Source organism: Peromyscus leucopus, chromosome 5 (genome assembly GCF_004664715.2).
Source record: "Peromyscus leucopus breed LL Stock chromosome 5, UCI_PerLeu_2.1, whole genome shotgun sequence".
In the NCBI taxonomy this organism is placed as follows: Eukaryota; Metazoa; Chordata; class Mammalia; order Rodentia; family Cricetidae; genus Peromyscus; species Peromyscus leucopus.
The window spans coordinates 62005791-62032390 of record NC_051067.1 but is presented as its reverse complement, the minus strand read 5'-3'; the positions used below and the strand labels follow the sequence as shown (position 1 = coordinate 62032390).

The 26600-nt window shown below is 41.7% G+C and overlaps 1 protein-coding gene across 23 annotated transcripts in view; it reads right to left on the bottom strand.

Moving 5' to 3' along the window:
• The window catches only part of Celf2 (CUGBP Elav-like family member 2), a 640994-nt gene that overhangs the window by 8753 nt on the left and 605641 nt on the right, over positions 1-26600 (bottom strand). For 13 of the 23 annotated variants that reach the window (XM_028892143.2, XM_028892098.2, XM_028891961.2 and 10 more), the window contains 3 exons: positions 12614-12733; positions 5864-6061; positions 1495-1638 (listed from right to left, as the gene is read on the bottom strand). In XM_028892143.2, the coding sequence (XP_028747976.1) occupies positions 1495-1638; positions 5864-6061; positions 12614-12733 (462 nt within the window). Of the gene's footprint in view, positions 1-1494; positions 1639-5863; positions 6062-12601; positions 12734-26600 lie in introns of all 23 variants that reach the window. The other 10 variants (XM_037206439.1, XM_037206437.1, XM_037206440.1 and 7 more) reach the window with 5 other exon arrangements.

Here is a 26600-nt window from a genome sequence, read left to right as displayed (position 1 = left end):
AGCAACTCAGCAAACCGGGAGCTTAAGACATAGACTCACTCACTGAGAAACTTGGGAGGCAAAGCTTTTAAGACAAATTGAAAATACATCCCGGATTCTCACAGCTACAGCTTGTATTATCATGAACATATTGGTTAAGTAGTTTGTGGACTGAGAAAATCTCTTTCCAAGGTAATGTTTCCTCAAATCATGGACTACAGTCCCTTTCAGTCTCCAGATCAACTTAGAACAATTAGGCAGCTATGACAAATATGTCTGTCTAAAAACCTTGCCCAGGAAACCTTCCCAAAGGTAAGCCCTGGCTCTCACATGCATGCACCCTACGTGACAGCTTAGTCTCCATCTCACTCCTCAGCTGTTACAAGGGTTTCTATACAGTTCCCACAGCAGAGGTGTAGTGGGCTCAGGCTGACAGCCTTTCTCCTAGGGTAAAAACAATCACTGGAAATGGTTGGTGCATTAATTCTTCTAACCCCTGAGGCTTAGACCATTCTGGATGATGAAAGACTTTAGCACCAGAGCTGTAGAACCAAAACACTACCTACCAGTCAGCCAGATAAAGTCTGAACTTATGGCTACTTGAGAACTACTCTACTTTAGATATTTTTCTTTGTAACACATACAATCATATTTCTTTTGGTCCATATCTTACTTTCATAAAATGTACCACCTCCTACAATATGAATTATTAAACTGTAGGAGTGATGTCAACAAAATGCTGTGATACACACTGGGCCAGAGCTTGCAAAACAAAGCTCTGAATACCCTGGTCCTTAATATCTTTGGGGATAAATCAGTTTGAAAAATAAGGAAGTCATGAATTTAACAAATGCTCTCCTTGTCATATAGAAACACCAGGACAGGAATTTTCATTACTCTGTTATGGGAGCGGGGAAGCTCCCTCTGGACCCTAAGGGTGCAAGGCCTGACAGCTAGGTGCTTTGTAGTGTTTGATGAATACCTGCATATTTCTGTGCTCTGACCTATGCACACAGCCCTGGCCATTTTACAATCTAAGCCTATCATAGTGCTTTGTTCTCTGTAACCACGGGACACACCAACTGCTGTCCTCAGTCTGCAGAGATCCAGTGTGGCAGCAGCCTGCTTATGAGTGTGGACATTTGTAAGCTAAGTCTGAGCTCTTGGAGACTGTAGGAGTAAGGAGTTAGTGGCAGAGTGTCCGCAGTGTCATCTGTAACAGTATAGACTGAAAACTCATGGCTCCATCTACAGGGCTTGAAGGAACTACTGCTGCTCTATGGTGAGAAAGAATCAAGATATATAGGAAGATGCTTTAATACTACAGTATAGACTATTACCTAAGATAAGGGAATGTCCCCTTTTATGTAGCACTTCCCCCTTTTCTGATTAAATAACTTTGCCCAAATCTGTTTACATGCAACTAAAAAGTCAGGAGCCACCACCATAAGGAAGGCCCTATCCTGACTCCTGACTGGGAAACCTGCAATATTTAGCTAGGTTTCTTTTGCATACCAAAGCACTTGCTCAGATTGGTCTGTTTGTCAATGAAGACTTTAGCAGAGATAACATTTCCAAAGGGCATGAACATCTGCAGAATGTCCTGGTCTCCAAACTCCTGTGGAAGGTGGTAAATAAAGAGGTTTGCCCCCTCTGGACCTAAAGAGGAAGAAAAAATCAGAGTAAGGTATCCCCCAAGTCTTAGTCCCCAAAGCCTCTTAGGAATACTTTAGTAATAGGTAGGTTAGCCATTTGGCTTTTTCTTATAAAGAATAAGCAGATGGATAACTTTAAGTGCCAGCATGATCTTCAGGAAAACACTCATCCTTTAAAATTTCTTAGTTGGTGGCGGGGGTGTGGTGGGGAGGTGGGATGTGCTCTAAGTAGCTTCTTTTTCATAGAGACTCTTTGGCTTACTTTAGCTGCGCATTAGATCTCATCTCCATGGTGGTGAAGGTGGTAGCAGTAAGCAGGACAGGCATGGAAATTATGCATGGGTTATTCCTGGGTGGCCATGTTTTATGTGTAGACTATCTCCTGAAGTGGAAGAGAATGATCTTTGCATTCTAAGCAAATTGCAGCAATTTAGAATAATGAATACAACAGCAGTAATGCTGCTCAGGTTTCTCAATCATTTGCCCAGGTATTCAGGCAGTTTTGATTTGGCAAATCTGTGCTCACACACTGTAATAATCATCTTTATTAGAATGACTGGCAGGGAGTCAACAACTGGGGGAAAGGTAGCTAGAATCTTACAATTTGGACAGGCCGTTTATCAGTGAGAATTAGACTGTGAGTGCAGTGGACCCAAGAACTTCTCCAAGAGGGAGTTAAACACAGCCTTTCCCCTTCCACGCAAATTCCAGAAAGCAAGGGGGAAGGGAGAAGGTCTTTTTAGCTACACTGTTTGAAAGGTTAGTTGTCTTAAGTTCCTCACTGAACTCAAGACTCACCTATACAAGAGCTGCATGGAAGTTAAAAGAATGAAAAGAAGGCAACCAGATGCACTGGACAGAGAGAGGATAAAGCTGGGATACTTCTTGATGCTGGGGAGAAAAGGAGCTCACAGACCTGGGGAAGTGACTTCTAAACGTGGCTATCACAGGAGAGGGAACTTGCCTGCCTATCCCATGTGGAGTTCAGGGGCCAGCATCCTGTGAGTTCCTTATAGAACTCTTACAGTGGGGAATGGTATCTATGTGTATGGACATGAGGAAGATGAGGATTAAAAAGAACTTTGTAAAAATAAGTGAATTGGCACATCTTTGTCTGCCCCCAGAAAATTAATGAAGAAAGTGTCATAAAGAATAAGACTTTACTGAAGCCAGAGATGTAGTTACTTCTTGTTTACTTAAAAACATGTCTGTATTACTATATTGCTCACAGATTCTATATTTCTATAATCCAGCTCAAGGGAGGCCTGTTTTAAAGGGAGACAACTATAGTTGACACTGCTCCTTCTCTGTTTTCTGATCCTAATATGTATAGATGCGAAAACTCAAATGCTGGAAATGGGTGTGCTAAGTGCTACTGTACTATGTGTGTTCTTAGTAATAGGTATACTGGCCAAATGTATACCACAAACTTAGTGTGCCTTTAAACAAAGGATTTAAATGCTTCAAGAAGGATGAATGGGGCTCAATTTGCATTGTAAGGAATGTTGCTACTCCTGAAGCCTGAGCAGCAAGTGCATTTTAATGAACAAGACAGACTATCTGTGCTTGAATGATCCTGGGAATGCAGAATGCTATATACATCCTGATTCTGTCCATGCCAGAGAGGGGGAGACCATGAACAGTGATACAGAAAAAAAAGAGGTATTCCAGTATCTTGATCCCCCTCCTCTGCCATGCCATTACCAAGAAGCAGTTTGATCTTTTAACCCTCCCAACTGAGATTTAAAAAAATAAGTTTCATATAGAAAAACATTCATTGTATGTAACTGATGTAGCTGATACCCAAACCAACAAAAATTCAAACACACACACACACACACACACACACACACACACACACACACACCTCCCTCTCTCCCCTAGATCTCTAAAAGTAATTTAAATCTTTTCATAACTCACTCACTTTGTCTGTCTGTCCATTTTCTCCTAGCACAACACCTTAACTGGAAGTTCTGTTATATTAGTGGTCCCTACAGGCTGGTTGCTGTAGTCTGTATTTCTCATAGGGTGCTTGATTTAGCAAAAAACTCCAAGGCCCAAAGGCAACTATCTTCTAGAACAAAGCTACACTAAACCACAAGTGCCACTTGCTGGGTACTTGGGGGCTCTAACTATCTGTGTGTACAAAACTTGCCTCCTGTTGAGGAAGGGAGATGGGGATGTAGGAGAGCAGCCAGAGGATGTTCCCAATGGCATGAAAGGTGCTGGGCTTTCCTGATCTTTAGATCTGTAGAAATGCTATCATCCTTCAGAAAATTAGCTATGGAAACATTCATTGAAATCTTTTTTTTTTTTTTTGCCAAGTAAATGGCTAATTTTCCTGTGGTGGAAAAATATACCAGAGTCCATGACTAAATAGTTCAGGGTACATTTCAACTCTAACTAAAGGTCAGAACAAGGACAGATCTTTAGATTAGGGAATCTCAAAATCTGCTGAGTAGTAGACCTGTTCTCTCCCTTCATTTTAAACTAATGGCAGATGGATCATATCCTTGAGTTACATTAACTGGGTGAGAAGATGATCAAAAGAGAGGTATGAGAAGGTAAGAGATGGGGCTGGGGGCAGGGACAAACAACCCAAACCAATGAAATGAACAAAACCAAAAGCTATGACTAGTATCAAAAATAAAGAGCCCTAAAGCAAATCACTGATAGCCAACATCCCTAAATTAGAAGTAGGACATGGTGATCCTGACTTCTAGTCCTTACACGCCATAGAAAAGCAGCTTACAGTAGCAATAAGCTGGGGTGAAGTCATTTAGAAAAATATTGTTACAGTGCCCAGACTTTAACCATTGAATTTTTCATCTTTTGGTACAGTTTTATATCTGAGTGACATAAGTATATTGTCCCGTAAAGCTATGCTGGATAATGGAGAGACATCCAGCATTCTCTGGAACCATTTAGGGGACTTAGCTTTGTTACCTTACAGGTTCTCTCCCATGGTACTTACTGCTCACAGTGCTTATAGGAACTAAACAAAGACAGGCTTTCTTAGAGAAGATCTGTTGTGTTCATGATGAGGGGGTCCCTTTCAAACACCCCATGAGACACAGCTGTACAAACACCTGGGCATGCTTGAATACTTACAGAAGTCACAGCTCAGAGGAAAGAGCTGAGAGAAGTAACTTAGATCTCATGGATTTTTTTCTTTTTTCCATGATCTCTATGCTATTTGTCAAAGGAAACTTTTATTTGCTATTTTTAAGTTGTACCTCCTTAAAGATACTAACTTTGCAGAGTAAAACTATGATACCACTTAGCAGATTACCATCTTTAAATTAATATCCAAGCAAAAGCCATTTGTAACTAGAATGAGGATAAAAGGGAAGAAGAAAACAACCAACAAAATCTTCTCCGATTTACCTTTTCCCATATTCTGAACAAGTCAGAAATAAAATCACACATTGCTGACTGCTTTAAAGCAACTTCGGCTAATAAAGAGATGAAAACAGTGGAGTGTGGTAGTGTGCAAGTGTAATCACAATCCTAGTTCTGGGGAGGTGGAGCCAGCAGGACTGGCACAAATTCAAGGACAGCTGGGCTCAAGGATGAGACCCTATCTTAACCAGCCAACCAATAAAGCAAAAGAATGAAAAGGAAGAAGGACAAGCTATTCTTATTTGAATGAGGCTGTATACTATTTTATAATTAGCTTTAATTTAGTCTTAGTATTAGCTTTCTGAAATGTACCCTGCCTCACTGAGCCCATCACTTACCTTCTTTCCCAGAAGACATCCTCCCTATGCAGCAAACTAAGTCATTTCTAACTGTGGATTCCATCATTAGTTGGAGCCCATTGCTTACTGAGAACTTCAAGGGACATGGACACCAAGAACCTGGGGAATTCAGGAGAGAAGTTCTTCCCCCACACCAAACTGCATTAGATGGTACCTCTCACTAACAAGTTTCTGTGTGAGGAGAGAGACCGAGTGTTCATCCTGACTGGGGAGAGGATGTACCAGGCATTTTTGATGATAGCAACTAGAACTTAAGGGATTCGTAACAAACCGAGGAACATGTAAGATGAACGGGAGATTGCGACAGAGGGCTCAAGCCTGAGACTTCTCTTGAACAGGAATACTAGCAGTCAAGCAGGCGATTCCTCTTGAGACACTGGCTTGAGTCAGCGTCTTCTGGGCATGCTGTAGAGGCAAACGCGGACCCGGCTGGCCCCGCCAGGCCCTGAGGTGCAGCTGGACACCCACCTTCCTTCTGGCTGCCCGCAGCACTCTGCTGTTGCAGCAAGCTCTGGCTGTACAGAGTGGGCAGGGCAGCTGCCGCATACTGCTGAATTCCTGAGTAGGCCTGGGTTAGGGCGTCCATGGTGCCCGCAGTGCCATTCGTCAAGCCCGTGGCGCCAAGTCCTCCATTCAGAGCCGCCATACCTGAGAGCATTTGAGCAACTTTACAAAAAACCCAACAATAGAGAAGAGAAATAGCACTTATTCATTAGTGCTTTCCAAAGGAAGTCAGAGAATCATTTGACACAGTACAACAGCAAGAGCATGCAGCCAGCACACCAATTAAACTGACAGAAAGTCAAAAACGACACACAGGAAGAAATAAATCACAAGAATGTGGAGAACAAAAAGAATTAAGCAATGATAACTCTCCCTCCCTTTGCCAGTGATAAAAATGCAGTGAGGCCCTAACGTCAGACAGAACCACTCCATGCAGTGTGCTGCTGGCAAGTACCATTGCTACCTTTTTGAAATATATACCTTCTGTTCCTTAGATCTTAGAAGCATGTAAAGGAAAAGAAAACCAAAACCAAGCCCAAACCTTCGTGGCTGAGGTCTATCACATCTGTATGCTGCTGTCTACTGACCACAGGCTCTTAGGGGCCAAGGGTGGCTCAGGAAGCTTAGGAGCAGAGAGAAACCCTTCCTTCACATTCAAGCTGCGTGACTAGGAAGTGGCAGAGCAGACAAAGTCTTAGATGTGTACTTCAGTGAGTCAGCAGTACCAGAGAACTGACTTCTCTAAACAGCAAAGGATGCTGTGAGGGACTGGGCTGCAGGAGTACTTAACCTAGCTTGTTCCGAACTGAGGAACAGGACACCTCGAGCTCCTTACAGAGAGTAATCAGTGCCATGTTTCCCAGTGAACTGGAGTGACACTGTCTGTAAGCTGGATTCTGGCAGCAGCTTGGGGGATCTGAATGTTGACCAGTATGTGATTTTGTCCTGGTGTCTTGGTTGCTCTGTGTGGTTGCTGACTGTGTCATTTTCTTAAATATTGAGTCAAATCAGACAGTGCTTCATGTAGTATGAACTTTCCCATGAACTCAGGAAATGGAATAGGTAGCACAATTACCTTTGGTTTCTTTTATGATTAAAAAGCTTTTAAAAAGATCTGTTTCTGAGAACAACTTACTGGAAATAATGCTAATCTTGATGGTAATGGAGGATCGCTACCAAAAGGTGCTTGCAAAGTATGAAGAAAAATCAAGTGTCAGAAGCACTTAACACTCCATCAGAGTCACCTGAAGTCCACAGGAAGGAGAGAGAGTAGGAGATGTCCTGTTTACACTGTACTTATACTATGTGGACAACGTCATCTCTTGAGATAGGAAGTTGGCTATGACTTAGCAAGAGAGGACTCTCCTAGTGCTTTGGCATTGGGTTTCCTATTGTGGGGCTTGAGGAGACTGAACTGGGCCTTTGGGGAGTGGTACAACATACAGTGTCTTCATAGACACTGTGTAAGGACGAGTCTGAAGGCCTCAAGAATGAAATACTAGCCCTTGGAGAAAGAGAGTAATTTCGAGTCATTCAGCAAGTACAGAGTAAGCCAAGAGGTGCTGGCCAGAAGGGGACCTGCTGCATCTGCTCTAGGTTCTTATTATGAATAACTCTATTCTCTTCTAGTCCACTCATGCAAATAAGCACTGTTAAAGAGCTTAGAGAGAGCTTGTCCTCCTAGTTACTCCAAATGATCCCTCGGACACCAACTAATCACGCTTACCTCACTGTGTCTTTTCTTCCCACTCATTCCTATTGTTATGGCTGCCAAAGGGCTGGAGAGGAATTTTCTTTTACCCTTTTGGTTCTGTTTTATCCTTACTGCTCAGTGTGTGTGTGATACTTCTGAGAAGCCTAAAGGAGTATGTGGGACAACGTGGAAAAACTAGTTCTCTCAGTTCACAACGATGTTAGGGATACAGACCATCAAGCTGTGGACTCAATTCTTCTATAGGAGGGAATTCTGAAAGGAAATTGCCCTTCTCCCAGGCTGTGTGGTTTCATGTGCACACAGAACCTTTGGAACTCTGGGTTGCCCAGCTGCCTGACATGTGCTGAGGCCTAAGTTCTACTCTAATGAATACCTCCAAATCTAACTGTCACTCTTCATAGCTTGTATGATAAGGGCTGTGGAGTTCCCATACGCTGTCACAAAAGTCCCATACAAGGACTCTACTTAGTCTGCATCTTTGATTCTTCCCATTTTGTTATGTTCCACCTCTTAACACAGAAACAGAATGAACTTCATATTCACAAATATTGAAGGAGGTTTCCTGACTAAGAAGACAACTCCAGCTATGTCCTCCATCCTTCTGGGCAGTATTTTGTTATGGCTTGCTGTGTTTTTACACTATACTCTAACATAGACCTACTTTCTGGAAGCTCTGCTGGCTTCTACTGCTGCTTTGTGTGTCGAAGAAAACTCCTAGCCATATGTACTTGGGGACGGTTATACGGAGGCAGGAAGTAGTTGGAGTACAGATGCCAACGTAGGGGAACTGGTCAGGGACTTATGCAGATAAGAATGAGACAGCTTGGTCTTCCCAGCGGAAAGCTTCTCTTTTCTAGAAAATTACCTTATTCTTGAATAAAAAATAGAGGGGAGTTTAAAAAGTTCTTTCAAATACAAATGCATTTAGAATATTTATACTGTCTTGGAAAATCTGGAGGCTATGTGTTGGCCAAACTCAGGGAGCATCTGAAGAACCATCAGAGGAGGATTTCAATTTTGAGAGTAATTCTTATGAATTACTTGATGCTATTCTACATTAAATAATCATGGTACCAAAGTTAACACTTAACAACTCAGCTGCTGGCATCTGATTACCTCTAAAAGCCTTGGACAACAGAAGCAGAGATTTGAAAAAAGTTTAGTTGAATAAAATATTTCAATGTAAAAGAATAGGGCTTTTCTTTGAGAAAGCTGCACAGATCAGTTCTTTTCCCCATTCATCTAAATTCTCCCGTAGGCTATTTAGACAGAGAAGGCTGGATAAACAGATAGGTCTAACAAACCTCTGTACGGGAGTCTGGGTAGCTAGCCTGACACTATAGTTGGTATGCAGCCTGATTACTCAGTCTTTTACATTCACTCTTCAGACCCAAGTGAAATGACAGGCACACCCACAATTATTTTTGTGAGCATCATGGAAATTGTACTAAAAGAGCAGAACTAGAAGTGTGCCGTAAGTAGACTACATTTATTTGCAAGCCACTCTTCTAGGAGATAGATCATATAAATAAGAGAAAAATTAAAACATTTATTAGAATAGGTTTATGACCTACTGACTGAGGTAAGTTTTCCTTTGAACAGATGAGGTGTAGCCTGCTAAGCTACACCTTAATAACCGAGGATCTGGGAAAGACATCTGGAATCAGGGAAGATGGATAATATCAATGTAGTTATGCTTGCATTCCCATGCTTGCCTATGTTGGGACGATCACAGATGCAAATGTAACTGGGGTGTGCTCTGGTATGGAATGATGGTCACTTTCAGAAATTGCTAGCTTCCGGATTAGAGCAATGACGCCACATGTAAAGAAGAGCACTGTAAGCTAGGGTAATGTGCCCAAAGCTCTCTTCTTTCCTTCACACAAAAGAATTTCAAAATAACTTTTCACCAAGTGTTTATGACTAGTTACAGTAAAACAGTCATAATTTCAAGGACAACATGTTAAGCCATATGGAAGACTAACAATTTAAAAAAAGAAAAGGAAGGATGCCATTTCACATACATTTAGAAATAACCAATCAGATAGAGGCTCTCAATTAGATATATCTGCACAAAGCATTTTTCATGTTAATTTAGATATACAGAATATAAAACATATCCATGGAATCCTTGAACTGTCCAGATGAAAGATCTGAATGACCAGTGTTCTTTTTGATCTTGTTGATTCTGGATTTACCTTTAGAGGGCTGAACTTCTATTTTGCTTCACTCATTAATATATAAGGGAAAGGAAAGGAAAGGTTTTTCAAACAGTTTAACCTAGCAACTTAGCTATGAAGCCTTTTAGAGAGGGGCTGACCCTCTGGCAGGGAAGAGGTCCAAGTCTAGGCCAAGATGCCTCTTCTACCTCCTTCCTGTCTGTTGCTTTGTTCATGGAGAACTAGCTGGCTCTGTTCAGAAAACCAGAATCCTCTCAGTACTGTAGCCACAGGAGCAGACAGTAACCACCCTGGGGCATAGCTGGGAGGAAACAGAACACAAGCCGTCATGAACTGTTTTAGGAGCTGACTGTCTAGAAAAATATTTCTTAATTACCTTGAGAAAATTATTTGCAACAGGTAACAACATAATTTCTGTTGAGGAGAATGAACCAAGAGGAAGTTCTACCTTAAAAGAGTTTCCCTTAATATTTAATCTGAGACAATTATTAAATACTCTCCCCAAGTTGATGCCGAGGTTGTAGAAGAGGTTGCACTAGTAACACAGCGATCAAAAAGGAATGTATTTCTATTTGTGCATAATTTTTGTTTAATTAAACATTTTCTTCCTGGTTCACATTGACTGTTAGGTAGGGATATGTAAAATTAAAAACATTCTTTCCTAACTTGCCACAAACTATGCATATTTCTATTAGCCCAATTGCAAACGATGAAAATCAGCAACCCAATTTGAAACTGTTGTCCTTGCCAGAGCAAACTTTGTGTTACATGTGACCCCACACAAGGACTAGCTGTGGTTTCTCATCATTCAACAAAGGTCCCCCTCACGATAAAGATGGGAAAAGCCTAGCAACACAAAACAGAGCAGGTGCAGAGGCACAAGACACGGACAAGAGACACACAGCAGTCATGAGCACGTGCTGAGGAGGACAACCATTCCCACTGGCCTGTTACTCTGCAGACCAAGGACAGGCAGGCGATCAAATCAAAGTCCTGGTTTGAGGGGAACTAGGTCCTGGGGCAAGAGAAGCAGCATGAGGGATGTGTGCACACCCCGAACCCAGGGGAAGGGTCAGGGGAAGGGCACTGTTGCAGGACAAGGTTAAAAAGAGGAGCCGCACCAGAAACGGGCCTCGGGCCTCCAGGCTCCTAGGTGGCTGCTGGAAGATGTAAAAGCTGGAGGCAGTTTTAACTGGAATAAAACATTCTGGCTGTTACAAAGGTTATCAGGCCGTGTGCTATATGTTAATTAAGAGCCATCACATGTGGAAAGAAACTTTTTTTTTCTTTATGGTGAGATAAAACTCAGTCTAGTTTTTTTGCTTTTTTTTTTTTTTTTTTGCCTCCCTAGAACATCTAAATGAAAAGACTTAATAAAACCTGAATATTATCTACTTATTACAATTTGGTTCACTTTCTTACGAGGATTATACAAGTTAATCTTTATGTGGATACATCTGAGAGTTTAAACTCTTTCATTGCATTTATTTATTTATTTATTTGTATGTGTGTGTATGTATGTGTGTGTGTAAGTGTGTGTGCTTGTGGAAGTTAGAGGACAACTTGTATAAGGTCGTTCTCTCCTTCTACCAAGTGGGTCCCCAGGGGTTGAACTCAGTTTATCAGGCTTGGCAGGTAAGGATGCTGCTGGTCCAATTTGTTTTTGCAAATTATTACTTTTTGAAATTTTAAATGTACAGGAGGATTTGGGATTTAAAATAATTGTGGTGTGGCTACTCAGTAAAACAGTTTATTACTTACTAAATCATGGCTTAAAATGAGGTAAATGGCCAGGACCCACTTACTACAAATTTAAGCAGGCAGATGTTACAGTGCTTAGACCGTCTGGCAGACAACTAGGTCCACAGTGCAGAAACTCTGTTGGCTGTTCTGGGCCTCCTGGGCAACCAGGGTGACCAAATGGATGGGCAGGTAAATAAGATGACCTCCTTGTGGCTGAGGCTCTGTTTCCCCAGTGCAGAAGCCCACCTCAAACTTGATCCTCAAGTGTGACTCATCCTCAGGCCTGGGCACTATTCCACATGCATCTGAGTCACAGAACAGTTTGCTGTGTGGGGCAGAGGCTAGCATCCTTTCTAAATGGGTCGGTTTGTTTCAGAATCAAGTGTAATTTGCTAACCTATTTGCCCAAATCCTGTGTTGTCTGCAGCAGTAAAATGACACCCCTTTCCAGTCACTATTGTAGAGGCACCCACCTCTCCAGGCACTTAATGAAGATAGGTCTCTTCCTAGCAGCATCGCCTTGACACTCGATTGCATTTCTCGCTTTCCAAGGACTAGTTTTTTGCTTCTTCTACACTTATCTGGAATCCTTGATTTTTCAGGCTGGAGGCACCTTTAATATCATTTGACCCAGAATTTTCAATTTTCCCATGGAGACAGGCCAGAGGAAGCTGTGATTTGCCTGAGTTCTCACAGTTGACTGGCAGTAGAGCTGGACATTTGCTCCCCAACTTCCACTCTATTTAAACTTTTCTATTCGAACACCCTGCCTTGCAGCAGGGCTGAGAAAACCAAAAATGAAACCAAACTCCCTGGAGCCTGAAACTATCTGTCACAATCTAAGGATTCGGACTGATCCTATACATTGGAAAGGAGCAGGGGCGGGATGCGGTTGGGTTTATTTTGAGAGAAAATCAGAGGGGAAAGCTGTTGCCTACTTAACCATGTGCTCCTCCATCCCAAGTTTTAGTTCTCCCCATTTCATATCCTTTTTTGGTCAATTCTGGCTGACCATTTTCTGGAGAATTTAGGGGAAGGCTGTCCACCAGAGCAGCGAATACTCACTGTTTAAGGTACCTGCTAGTGCATTAATATTATTCAATCCGACAGTGGCTCCAGCCAATCCTTGCAGAGTCCCAAGAGAGGTCAAGGAATTCATGGCTGCACCAGCAGTGGAGTTGGGGGTTGAAGCAGCCACTGTGAGAGAGAGAAAGGGAGAGAGAAAACACAAGGTAAGAGATGACTGGAATGGAAAGAAATCTGTTGTCACTATACAGGCTAACCTGGAGTCACTTAAACACCAGGCATGTGATTTTTCCTTGACGTTTTTCTGTAAAAAAAACAAATGGAACTGTACTTGTAGGGCCTTTGGCACTTAGAGTGTGTAACTGAAGAGATCAAATGGTGGGCTGGGTTCGTAGCTCAGTGGTCTTCAGCTTCACTGAGTAAGGCCTTTGATTTCAATGCCCACCTTTGCATAGCCCACCTCCATCTATTTTGCCAGCATAGTGAGTAAGCTGCTTTCTGTTTCCTGGGAAAAATTGTGAATGGCAACCCTGCAAGCCCAGGTTATCCTCTCAGTTCCACTGCAGGAGACTCTCAAATTTATATTTTGTACTATTTTGCTCACCAAACTTTCTTTAGCTATATCTAAAATGCTCTTAGATTTAGAGTCACCGTATGTTACATTATAATTTATATTTCTAGAAGCATCAGTATGGTCATTTCAATATTAAATTGCAATTCTAATTTTTAAAATCCCTTAAGTTTCTCTAAACATATTAGTTTTACTTCCTTTCTGTAAATGTGCTAATAGTTCTAATATCTGAGGCCATGGATTGATCTAAATATATTGTCCAACTCTGACTTTGCTGTTTAGTTTTTAAAAAGATTTGTTTTTACTGCTTATTTATTTTTATGCTTATGTGAGTATATGTGCATATGTATGTTGGTACCTGTTGAGACCAGAAGAGGGAGTTGGATCTGTCAGAGGCACACTTAAGATTCAGAGACAACTTGAAAATATAGATGCCCCTTGACTTCCAACAGAACAATGAACCCATTCAAAGCAGGAAATATCCTAAGTTGGAAATGTATTTGCTACAGCACCCTACTGAACATTCTGATTCAGTAACACAGCTAAGACACCTGATATTTCTCCTTGTGACTACGTGGCTGACTGGCCCTGTAACTCACTGTTGTGCATACATGGAAAATGCTGAACCCACTAGCTCAGAAGATCACAGCTCAAATTTTGAAGTATCGTTTCCACTGACATATATTGCTTTCAGTCCATTCTAAAGTGAAAAAGTCAGAAGTGGATTCATAAGTCTGTTAAAGAACAGAAAATATACACCTGCCAATAGCAGCTGTAAGAAGACATATTGGCTAGACTAATAAGAGACTAACATAGAACAACACTGAAGAGAAAGACATTAGCCTAATCTATTGCATTGCAAAGGAGTTTCATATATTTTCACAAAACCTGTATTTCATCAGGGACAAAGAAAATTACAAAGAATTTGTCCTGATGAATGTAGCCAGTACAGTAGCTCAAGTGCTAATGTACAGTGCCTATCAGAAGACTAATTTTACTCAGAGCTCGATTTTTCTTTCCTTTCCTCACACTCCTCAGAGCAAGGAGAAGTGAATGGAAGAGAATGGGCTGAGACATGGGATAATCCTCATACAGTAGTTCAGGAAATGAATAGAAACCAAACTTGGAGGAGGTATGGAGGGGAGGAAATCTTGGTCACTGGTCATCTGAGAAATGTGTAACTACTGTTCTATCAGACAGATCTTACACTTGGCTGCCAATTACACCAACTCGAAGAAACAAGGGTCTGAGAACCACAGTCAAACTGCAAAGACTTTAGGTTCAAACTGTTTTCCCAAGCTTTGTTTCTTTGTTTTCATCATTTTAACTAAAGATTAACAACAACAAAAAAAGACTCAGCTCACTGTCACTGTAAGATTACTTATCTTTGGTTCTCATCATTTACAAATAGAAGATGAAATGAAGGGATGACTATCTAGGATGTATTTCCCACAACAACAAAGAAGAGAACTCTCCCCCCCCCCCCACTTTTCAGTCTAAACAACTATGATTGTTAGTCTTGATGGCCAACTTGGCAGGACTTAGAATCACCACAGAAACAAACCTTTGAGCATGTCTTTGAGGGATTTTCCTGGATTAGGGGAACTGAGGTGGGAACACACACTCTAAATGTGCACAGTGCTGGAATGAAAAAAAAAGTAAGGTGAGCACCAACACTGATCCTTGTCTGCTTCCTGACTGCAGATGCAGTGTGACCAGCTGCCTCATGCTCCTGCACTGTAACTTTTCTTGCCAGTATGGACTAGAGCCTCAAACTGTGAGCCTAAACCATATTTCCCTTCCCTAGGTTGCCTCTGTAAGGTATTTTTTTTCAGTAACAAGATAAGTAACTAATAAATCATCTTAAACTGTTGATGACATCATGGCTATTATTTTATTCCTGCTGGGTGGCCCTCCTCCTCCACCTTATAAAGAAGTCAGAAGGTGCCATGTGTCAGGCTGTTTGCCCACTGTCTGTGGTCAAATACAGAGGAAACAACACAGAAGGAAGTAGACTCATCAGCGGCTTACTCCACCTTCGAGTTTCATTTAGTGGTTAGAGAGAGAATGACTTTGGAACTGGCAGATTCTATGGCTCATGGATGATTCTAGGGGGTCCTTTAGGTCTGAGAGGTGAGTCCGAGGAGAAAGGAATAACAAATTTTCTCTGCTTGCTCTTGTGTACACAATTCACAGCTCCAAAGGTAAACAGTAAGTTTTTCTAGAGAGAACCTCATTAGAGACAAATAGAGTACTCCATTGTCAAGTAAGCCTGGATTTATGGAACAAGAGAGGTAGTGAAAGAGCCTGGGAACCACAGGACCATTCTGTCATGGGCTATTGCCAGTCACAGGTCTGTTTGCACCTTGTTTTTCTACTTAATTTAAAAACACTTGGGGCTGAGTATAGTAAGTAGATTGAATATGGTTTCTCACTTCATTGAACTATGTTCTGGAAATCCTAATAGAAGGCAAAGAATAGGTACAAAGTAGAATTAAGTATGAAAATGTGAGAAGTTACCTGCATGAAGTGTCTTAAAGTGAGAGGACTCTATGTATGCTGTGTCATTGGCTAAGACTTTAAAAATCCGCCCTAACTTTAGTGGCAAAGAGATCTTTCTATTGCATATGGAGCTGCCTTTAAGAACCTTCTGAATTTTAACAATCTGTTTAAATTCAGATTTGTCACAGGGCCAATCTCAGTCAAGCACTTAAAAACTAAATGTTCGGCAGATGCACAATAGACGAAAAAGATCCTCAACACAACACAGGAACAAATTAAATGACATCAACCCACATATTTTCCTATTTCAGTGTTGGCAGACTGGCAATGGGTAACTGCATTCTGTCCACCTAAAATTCTCTTCAGCCTCTACTGGGAGCCATTATCTTTTACTTTCTCACAAAAACTATCTGTAAAATTCCAAAAGAGCACTCAGGAAAGGTCTAAGTGTTGGCTCATTTTCCAAGAATGCTTGTGGGTAGGAGGCTGTTTCATTTCATACGAGAGGTTGCAGAGTAACATAAAGAGATATCCAAATGGGGCCCAGCCACGTTTGCTTCACCTTGTTTCTGTGGCGACAGTGATAATTTTCATGCATGGCATTTGAAGCCTGCTTTACCACAGGTTAGATCTTACCAGCCTATAGATGTTTGGACAAGCTGGCTAACAGGGAAAGAAAATGAAACACAGTAGACAAAAGTCTTGTCTTTATTGGCTCCTGCTGCAGACACAGTCTGTGCCCTTGTGTGGAAACCATTTGTAGGGCAGTATAAAATTCAACAAGTGAGATAGTCAAAGGAGACTGGTGGTAAGGACATGCTTGCTTTGATATAGTCACAGAATTTCTGTGCTCATTGACTAGATTTGTTCTTTACTGTAAAAATTCCACACTGAGAAATCCCTAATACCAACCCCAAAGGAGGGAACCTAATGGCTTGTCTTCAGAGTAAACAATAGATCCAGGAATTTATTGGTTCAGATGAAAACTGTGGGTTACAAGACTGAGGCCTTTGTGATTCACAACGGCAATAGTGTCCTTAGATCCCCTAGAAGAACGGCTGTCTACTATGGTACTCAACCAGGGGTTTCTCTCTTTCTTTTTCCTGTCTCTCTCTCTCTCTCTCTCTCTCTCTCTCTCTCTCTCTCTCTCTCTCTCTCTCTCTCTCTCTCTCCCTCCCTCCCTCCCTCCCTCCCTCCCTCCCCCTCCCTCCCTCCCTCCCTCCCTCCCTCCCTCCCTCCCTCCCTCTCTCTCTCTCTCTCTCTCTCTCTCTCTCTCTCTCTCGGTTTTTCGAGACAGGGATTCTCTGTGTAGCTTTGTACCTTTCCTGGAACTCAATTTGGAGACCAGGCTGGCCTTGAACTCACAGAGATCCGCCTGCCTCTGCCTCCCGAGTGCTGGGATTAAAAGCATGCGCCACCACTGCCCGGCTCAATCAGTGGTTTCTACTCTCTAGTTGTCAACAATTAACAAATCTCTCAGACATTCTTTCACTGTAGGTAGATCCTTTAAGACAACTTGAAAACTAGTCAGAAGTCATTTCCTTTACTTTAAGGATGAGGAAGCATAGATTAAGGTGTGAACAGATTGACCTAGTTGGTACACAAGAGAGGCACAGACGGCAGCTAGGATTCCAGCTGTGTACAGGGTTCACAGAAAGACCACATGACGTTTTCATGCGGATATAAACAGAAATCTTTCTTTAACCAGCCCAGATATTAAGGTAGGATTAGTCATCACTGTTAAGAAAGTTTAATATGGGGCTAGGGGTATAGATCAGGGATAGAGCACATGTTTACCATATACAAGGATCTGGGTTTCAATCTCAGCAATAAATAGTTCAGTTTGTTTTCTTTCAAAGGTGATTTGTGCCAGAGATAAATGACTATTTTCATTTTCTTAGTTTTCCAGCGATGAAAGGACCATAACTTTTCTTCCCATCATAAATTTCACTTTGCTTATGGGAAGACTTGGTGACTTCATGGAATGGAGAGAATGGCAAGATCTTGCACTCAGTGACCATGATCACCACAAGGGCACTGAACTGAAACAGAATGCATGAAGCCTTGATAAAGGCCTTCTTGTCTGTTCTCTTTCTATCCTGGGTAGGAAATAAGCTTTGGTTCCAAAAGACTGTGTTTCAAGAAAGAGACAGGCAGAACAGCATTCTCTCCTGTGATGTCCAAGCTTTAATTCTTTGAACCTGTGAACATGCTAGACGACATGACAAAGATGAACTAAAGATGCAATTACAGTTAGTTGGTTGATACTCAAATGGGGATATTTTCCATATTATCCTAGTGGGCTCCTAGAAGTGGACGTGAGAACTGGAAAAGGAAACTCCAGGAATATGGCAGCATGAGGAGGATTTGGCCTGAGGTCCCTGGCTCTGAAGATGGAGACAGGCCAGGAGGGAAGTCAAGTCAGTGGCCAGAAGCTGCAAAGGGGATGAAGTGGGACCTCCTTCAGCACTTTTGGAAGGAATGCAACTGGCTAATATACTCTGGTGTCAGTCCAGTAATTATGCTTGATTATTTATCTGTAGAACTTTAAGATAGTGTATTTTTGAAGCAACTATACTTGTAATTACTAACAGAAACAGAAAACTCATTTTCACCAGGAATGACACTAATAATGATGGCAGCTAATATTTTTTGAGTGCATACCAGGTGCTAGGCATTGTAAATGATGGAACTAGGATTTACATGTAGCTGGTTAACTATAGAAGCTCAACACTATGTTGACACTGAACTTAAAATCCTATTTTGTGTTTTGGATGAACCTCATAGATACCACAGACTTACTTATGGAGGCAATGAATTTGCTTGTAGATCCTAGATCCACCTTTAATGTTTTTGGTTCTGTTTCTTCCAATCTGTGAGATATTAGGCAATCTCAATTTAACTGAGGCTTAGCATTAATTCCCAAAGAAGTAATTTATCTTTGAGAGAGGGCATGAAAATCAGATGGATGCACTGGTTTGCTATATAGCAGGACATGAATTTGTTGGAAAATCTTTGGCCATTCTGTCCTTAAGAGAATTCACTACCATTTCATCATTCTGCAACACTTGAAGATTCAAAGCTTCCTCACCCCTTAGTAACTGGATGAACAATGACAAATTGTAGCTTTTACTGCTAAGTTACTCATCAAGAAAACCATCCCCCTTCTCTCTCTCTCTCTCTCTCTCTCTCTCTCTCTCTCTCTCTCTCTCTCTCTGTGTGGTTTTGAGAACATCCAGGAGAATGATCAGATATGAAAGTTGAAAAAAGAGAAAAAGTTTAAAAATGTAATATTTAGTTTACAAAGAGAAAACCAAGGAATGAAACAGTTTTAGGTTCTGACATTAAAAAGGTATTCTTTGTAGCTCGAGAAATCCAAATTAGAATCAGTGGATGGAAGTTATGAAGTGATAGATTTTAGGTTAATATGAAGGAGACTCATCTGAGAATAGATGTCTTCTAAAGTGACGGAAGCTGTCCCAGAGACATATTGCTCTTGCTTGTAAAAATTCTGAGTGCAGGGATCTGGATAATTATGTATGACAAGCTTGCTGCAAACCTTGGAGCTAGCCCTGGTAGCCTCAAAAATCTCTTCAATCAGCTTTTTAAAAGCACTTCCTTTTTACTAGTTCCAAACATGGCTGCCATCTCCAAAATGAGCACTCCAATGAGGCAGAATTGTTACAGTTCAAGGCAAAACTTTGGGAAAGTTTCCAATTTCACTTCTCACAGCATAAATGAAGATGTACAGTGCAGCTCTATTTAGACAATATCAAAGCTATCTATGTAACTTTATGACCCATTATGCTTGCCCTATTTGTAGTTTCTGTCTTCTCTCCAGGGGATGTTTACTAGCACATGCCACTCCAATTCCAAAGGAACAACCACAAAGGCCAGCTTTTTTGTGGTATAAACCCAGAAGCCAGTGTTGCTTAGATGTTATCTGGGCCATCTGGTCAGAGTTGCCCCCCCCCCTTTATTTAAAGAAACGGATAGCTGTAACTATATATGCACTTAGTGATAAAGTTTTTTTGTTGTTGTTTTTTTGTTTTTTGTTTTTTAAAGAGGTAATTAGGACTCCCCACATCTCAGAGTCAGGAGACTCTTGGGGCTGACTTGGATTTACTACATACTCTACCTGCAGGGAAGGGCTCTCAGAAATCTGATTCAGAAAGCCACCTTCACTCTATCTCTGCATGAGTGACTGACTTGGAACCATTGGTCTTAGGGATGTCTGATATAATTCTATGAATTCCCCTTAGAACCATGAAGTAAAGGTTTATGGAGAGAGGTCAGGTCTGGTTTATGACAGGAAAGGAGAACAGTTAGGGGTCAGGGAAAATGAGTTAAAAAAAACTGTAATAGTTGGGCAGTGATGATGCACGCCTTTAATTCTAGCACTTGGGAGGCAGAGGCAGGTGGATCTCTGAGTTTGAGGCCAGCCTGGTCTACAGAGCGAAATCCAGGACAGCCGAGGCTACACAGAGAAACCCTGTCTCAAAAAACAAAACAAACAGACAAAAAAAACCAAAAAACAAAAAACAAAAAACTGTGATACGTGTGGTTCTGTTCTATATATTAAAAAATCCTACCAGAAGGCAAGCATATTAAAAAAAAATAAGGATTTTTCCCTGTTTTAATTTCCTAGAACCTCAAGAGTAATGCCACACAGTAGGTACTAAGCACCTGCTGAATGAATGAATGGAAGGCTGAGGTAGGGGGACAGGATAGCCTCAGACCAGTTTTCTTACAGCAGACCTTAGACAGGCAAAGACACTCATTTATTTCTCTTTGGGTTGTAGCCTTATTGAAGGGCTCAGTGAAAGACTTAACCAACTTTCTTTCTGCTATATGCCAAAGAGAGTAAAAGTATTTAAAACCAGAACTGATAAAGCCAGATGCTGTCTTGGTGTCACTAGAAGAGGGCTAGAGACACTCTCATTCCTGACCCACCCAACTCTTCAGAGGAAATGAGCAGATACCCACTCATTTTCCAAGCAGCCACTCTTGTGTAGAAGCAGGAGACGGGAGGCCCAAATCCAAGGCCATTTTGTGACTTCACTTGCTCTGAGATTCACTGGAAACACAAAAAGAAACTTCACCGTTGCTTTCTTATACACTATAGGTGGGACAGTATGGAGCATTCTTCTTTAGGGAAGTCTCACTGCTGAATGCTAAGGAATAGTCTATATGTAATCCTTCTAGAGAGTCAGATCTGCCAAGGAAGGTAGAGGAAGTGCCTGGCAGGAGTTTGTTGACCTTTCACACCTGTTACTTCTTTCCTGAAGAGTCCTTTCTACATCAAGACATTCCCTTTACCTGTGTATTTGCAGGTCTTACCTAGCACAACTCTACACACAGGGAAAACACATATTTTTCTATTGACCCTCTTCCCTACATTTTCCAGGCAGCAAGAGTTTTCTTTTAAGCTACATAAAACAGCATTAATAGAAAAGAGCAGGAATTGCCTTCAGTGCATTCATTAACCACTTTCCACAGAATAATTGGATAGTGAAAGCACAGTGTCTTTGTGGTTTAGGAAACAAAACAGTTGTAAGCACACAGAAAATATCTGCTCGGTGTAAGTCACTGGGGCCTGTGGTTGCTGGTTTGTCTCCGACAAGCCTGGATGCTGTATCCCAGCAGTGCAGGAAAACAACGTGAGGGGCAGCATAGTGATGCAAGGGCACAGGCACTGTCATTATTACCTGATCACAACCCGAGGGCATTAATGAAATGTTGAGTGGCTCATCTCCCATGGGGCCTCATTATTCCCCAATAACCGTACCTCTTACTTTAACTTATTTCTGAACAAATTCTTGGGAAGAGAGAGGAAAGGAAGGGGTGATGGGAGGAGGAGGAAACCATGCTGTAGGACAGCATACAAGGTGCTGAGGCAGTGTTAGCTCATTACTTGACAGTCTGTGGTGGCGTGTGCTTTACCCCATGTGCTCTGCCCCTTCACTGGGAAGTGTGTACAGCCTGGTGCAGCACTCAGACAGAGGGACTCTCCAGAACTCCAGAGAGGGAAGTTCAGTCTCAGGACGATTGTGATTTGAAATTAATTTTCAAATTTTTCATTCCAAGAGCCAAAATTTTGGAAGAGGAGAAACTGATGTGGACAAATACCATACTTTAATATGCAAAGTAGTCTCAGTAATTTCATCACTTTAATTTTAATTTTAAATGCCTTTTGGAACTCTCACTAGTTTATTTGAAAAAAAAAAAAACACCCTATAATTGTCAATAAACCGGGTATTATTTTTGGTATCTTCTCCAGTCCCATAAAGACACACTTAAGGACAAAAATGGTCCTTGAGGCCTTGAGTTTGAAAGAGTTAGTTTATATAATTTTACCATACATGGATCTTTTAAGAATGGAATAGAAAAAAGAGAACACTGACACTTCAATAATATTTGCTCATGATTTACCCCAATAAAACGTATTAAGTCAGCTGTGGTGGGGTGTGGCACATGACAGCAGCTGGGAAGCTGAGAGAGGCAGAGGCAGTGGCAGTTAGCTCTCTGTGAGTTCAAGGTCAGCCAGGGATGCATAGTGAGATCCTGTCTTTGAAAAAGTACATTCCCCTTTTAGCTGCCCCCAGACAGACACGTGCTTTTACAAATGGTCATGGATACAGACTGAAAATGATGTTGACAACTACTGACTGACAAGGGCGAGAGGATGGCAATACAAAGATCCAGAAATACAGATCTTGTTTCCCAGAAACTCTTGCTTTTTAGCCTTTCACAGTCTAAAAATAACTCAACACCTGCTGGTAAAACATTCTTCCCTTCAGAAAAACTATCCTTTAGCCTCTGGGTCCTTGTCAGGATTATGGATGAGGTGTCTGGATAGATGACCAAGAAGACTTTTTGCCCCTTTAAAGTATGGTATGGTGTGGGAGCCCATTTTCAGGTTCCCTAGTGGCTTTACCCAGCAGGTCTGCATAGAGAGGATGATTGGACCACGGGCCTGAGATGGTCTGCACTTGGCTGTGCTGGGGGGGAGGTCATTTGCTCCACCCCTTGGCATTCCTATAAATACCCTAGGACAGAGACAGTCTGGGCCCTTTGGATTGGGATCCAGGCCCTCTTGAGGCTATCCTGTATTTTCTATCTTTATCTTCTCCCTCTATATCTTTCTATCTAATATTTCCTGCTGCTCCTACTCAAGAGCACTATGGGGAAATGTAGGGGTGGTGGGTAGCCCCTCCACAGTATGGCCCCAGAAAAAGAGTCTGAGGAAAGGTGGCCCAAGTCATCTGCTTTACTAACTTCCTGCCTTATGTCTGACCTTCACCATGGTGGAAAGGGGGGATTTTTCTCAAATGAGAGGATGGTCATTGCTATGTATGACACAGATTTCTCTCTGAATAACAGAACCTCAAAAGCTCATGTCATACTGCCCTCCATTTGGAAAACAGGGATGTGGGCTTGTCTGTGTCAGGATCAACAAAACTTTGTTTTTTCAAGTAGCCAACACAGACCACACATTAGTGTGTTGCCCGGACAAAAAACCAAAATGACTCTGGACAGGCCTCAGTGCCTGGTCCTTGATAATAAAACCCACTCAGACATGAGTGTCCCACTCTATTTAATCCAGTAGCATTGTTCTGTCTTTGGTAGGGAAATGTTAGTCTTCCAACCTTGCATTTAGGCATTGTGGGAAGTTTCCTGCCAGCTGGGCAATGAAGCACAAAAGGGGACAAGGGAAGAAGCCACACTAGCATTTCCATTCACATTCTAGCACTGTTGGGAAGACTGCGGAAATGTTTGTTTTCCCAAGGCAGGGGACTGCAGGAATACCCCTGGGTCCTGGTTAGCACTTCTCCAGGAACAGCACTGTATGGCCATACCAAAGAATGATCTTTCCCATAATACTTAACATTTTATTTTAGAAAAAGTGATTATAGAATACATATGTACTATGTGTATGTATGTATATAAACTCACGTATGTCAAACCTCAGTATTTCAGTGAGGAAAGTGAAACAATTCCATTTCATCACTGAGAAAATTAAATGATTAGCTCCATTGACTCTTATTAAGATGTCAGCATTCTCTCTAAAGACAAAGGCACTTCCTCCATTACAATCTATACTGTTTTTTAAACCTCTACCCTGAATAGGAATCTTTCTTGTTTCTAGATACAGATACTTAATATTTTCAATTTATATGTGCAATAAGTACTTTTCAGCCTCAGCTTCTGGAATGTTTCCAATTCTGCTGAATTTTCCCTCATGTCTCAGAAGCTCTTTTAAATTCACAGTTAGCAGATTTGAGTAAGACACTACATAGCCATCACTGTCAGACTTAATGGGAAACTGTTGGTCCAGTTTTACATCCTGGATGAGTACCTTCCCATCTTGTTCTGCAGTACTAGGAATTGTACAGACGACCTTATGTATGCTAAGCAAGTACTTTATTATAGAGCAGTATCTTCAGCTCTGTTTCATTTTCAATTTTAATACAGGGTCTTCTAAGTTGACTAGGCTAGCCTTGAACTTGTGATCTTTCTGCCTCAGCTTCCCAGGTAGCTGAGATATACTGGCCTATGCCAGTAGTCCTGGCTATGAATGCATCCCCCGCCCCGCAACATCTATCATTTTGGAAAGCATACCAGCAGAAAAGGGGAAGGATTCCAAGTACAGTTCCTAAAAACAGGCTTTGGAAGTAGATCTGAAAGTGGGAAAGCATTTATGAAATGTTCATCTAGTGGACAAAGCAAGGCGGTTTCTCCAACACTCTTGGCTGAGGTTGTTGTACTGAATCAGTGAGCCAGGTTCTGGGGTCAGCCTCTCAGCTTTCCCTGGGGGCTTCCAGATATATTTATTTAGCTAGGTGAACAACACGGGACAGGATAGACAGGCTCCCATCTATTCTTTGGAATAGAACATCTTGGTGGCCGGTTATAAAACTATACCCACTTCATTTCTTTGTTTTAAGGTTACAATCCACTTACTCAGCATTTATTGCGTGTTCTGCCTTCCACTTTGTGCACTAGGTGCCTGGGGGAGAGGAGCAGGCCATGGCTGGGGATGTTACTAGAGTTCCTCTGGGAGATCAACATTAGGACTGACTCTTCCAAAGATGGTTCCGTGACTGTCACAGCCCTCCAATCTGCCTTCCTGTTCTAGTTCCTCAGTCTGCACTTCAAATCTTCCTCTTTTTGTTTCTTTTGTTCTGGCTACTTCTCTGCAGCCTAGAAAAATGTTTGTTTTGTCCATCTTAAAAACCTTTTCCTTAGCAATGATGTAACTTTTACAGACTTTTAAGAATTGCTTATTTTTTTAAAGTTATTTTTAATTATGTGTATGTCGTGTGTCTGTGTTGAGGTATGCACACGTGAATGCAGGTGCCTAGAAAAGCCAGTGACATTTGATCCCCTGGAACAGGATGGCTGTCAGTGGCCTGAGTGGGTGTCAAGAATCTAACTCAGGTTCTCTGTCAGAGAACTACATGCTTCTAAAAGCTGAGTCATCAAAGTTCAAAAAGTTGTCTGGAATTCCAGTCTTTAACTCTCTTTGCCTACAGAACAGACCTCTGCTCTACCAATGTAGATGACTATTTCATAGAGAAGCAACCACATAAATGTCAATGTCACAACATCACCTCGCTGCTCTCACCTTTTCCAATCCTGTTCTGCATGGCCTTCTTGAGTCTGAATCATCTAGAGAGTTCCTTTCTTCCTCTTGCTCCATCTGTCTATCCCACAAGTACAGAGACTAAGGATTTATGCACAGACCTCTATTTTCTTCCTTGTTGATGCTACTATAATGACTTCCTTTATGCTTAAGTCAGCAGCTTGTCCCTGTAGCTGGTTTTTAATTCACTCTTCTAGCTGTGAGGATGAGCTAGTCAACTTCTATTTGATATATTCCAGCAAGGCTCATTCACAAGCTTCAGTTTAACATGTGCCAAATCAAATCATCTCATACTATAAAGGTTTTCTTCTCCTTAAACATGTCTCTACTAGGTCAAAAAGCCGGTTGTGGTAGTGCATACCTTTAATCCCAGTGTTTGGGAGGCAGAGGCGGTTGGATCTCTGTGAGTTTGAGGCCAGTCTGGTCTACATAGTGAGCTCCAAGACAGTCTGGACTATAGAGAGAAACCCTGTCTTAGGAACAAGGTTCTTATCACCACACCATGCTGTGTCCTTGACCACACAGAGACTCTGTCTGCCATGTGATCGGATTAAGGGCATGGGCTACCACCGTCTGACTGCTGTCCCTGGCTCGCTATGACCTCTGATCTCCAGGCAAACTTTATTTATAAACATACAAATAACATCACATTTCAGCACAAATAAAATATCACCACACTATTGCTCACCAAACCTAAACTTGCTGGGGTTATCTCTTAGTCTTCCCTTTGTTCTTCTTCACATCAAATTGGTACCTACGTCTAATGACTACATTCGTAGGGTTGAGGTCCACACATGGATAGCTCTTCACTGCTGCAAGTTCTGGCTCTAAACTCTAGCTTCCAGAAACCCCCATAGTTATTGTTTTCTGAATATCTCATACTTTGAAATAAATGAGAAGATCCATTTGCTGATTAGACCATTTCATATACACATTCACACTTGATGTGTTCTTCATTCTACTTCTACCTGCAACATTTCCTACTAATTCTTAAGATTTTGGCTTTAGTACCAACTCATCTATCAAACTCCTTTTCATTTCCTCAGGACAGAAAACTTCCTGTCACCAACAGCAGGCACTTTATCTAGCTGACTGTTCTCCAACTAGATTTTATAGGTTGGAGTGTTTTGCTTATTTTTCTATGTGTCTGTGCTACATAATTAATAAGGTGTTCATGACCTGGGCTTTGGTGGCACACATCTTTAATCCCAGCACTCAGGAGGCAGAGACAGGCAGATCTCTGTGAGTTCCAGGCCAACATAGTCCACAGAGTTCCAGGACAGCCAGGGCTACACAGAGAAACCTGTCTCAAAAAACAA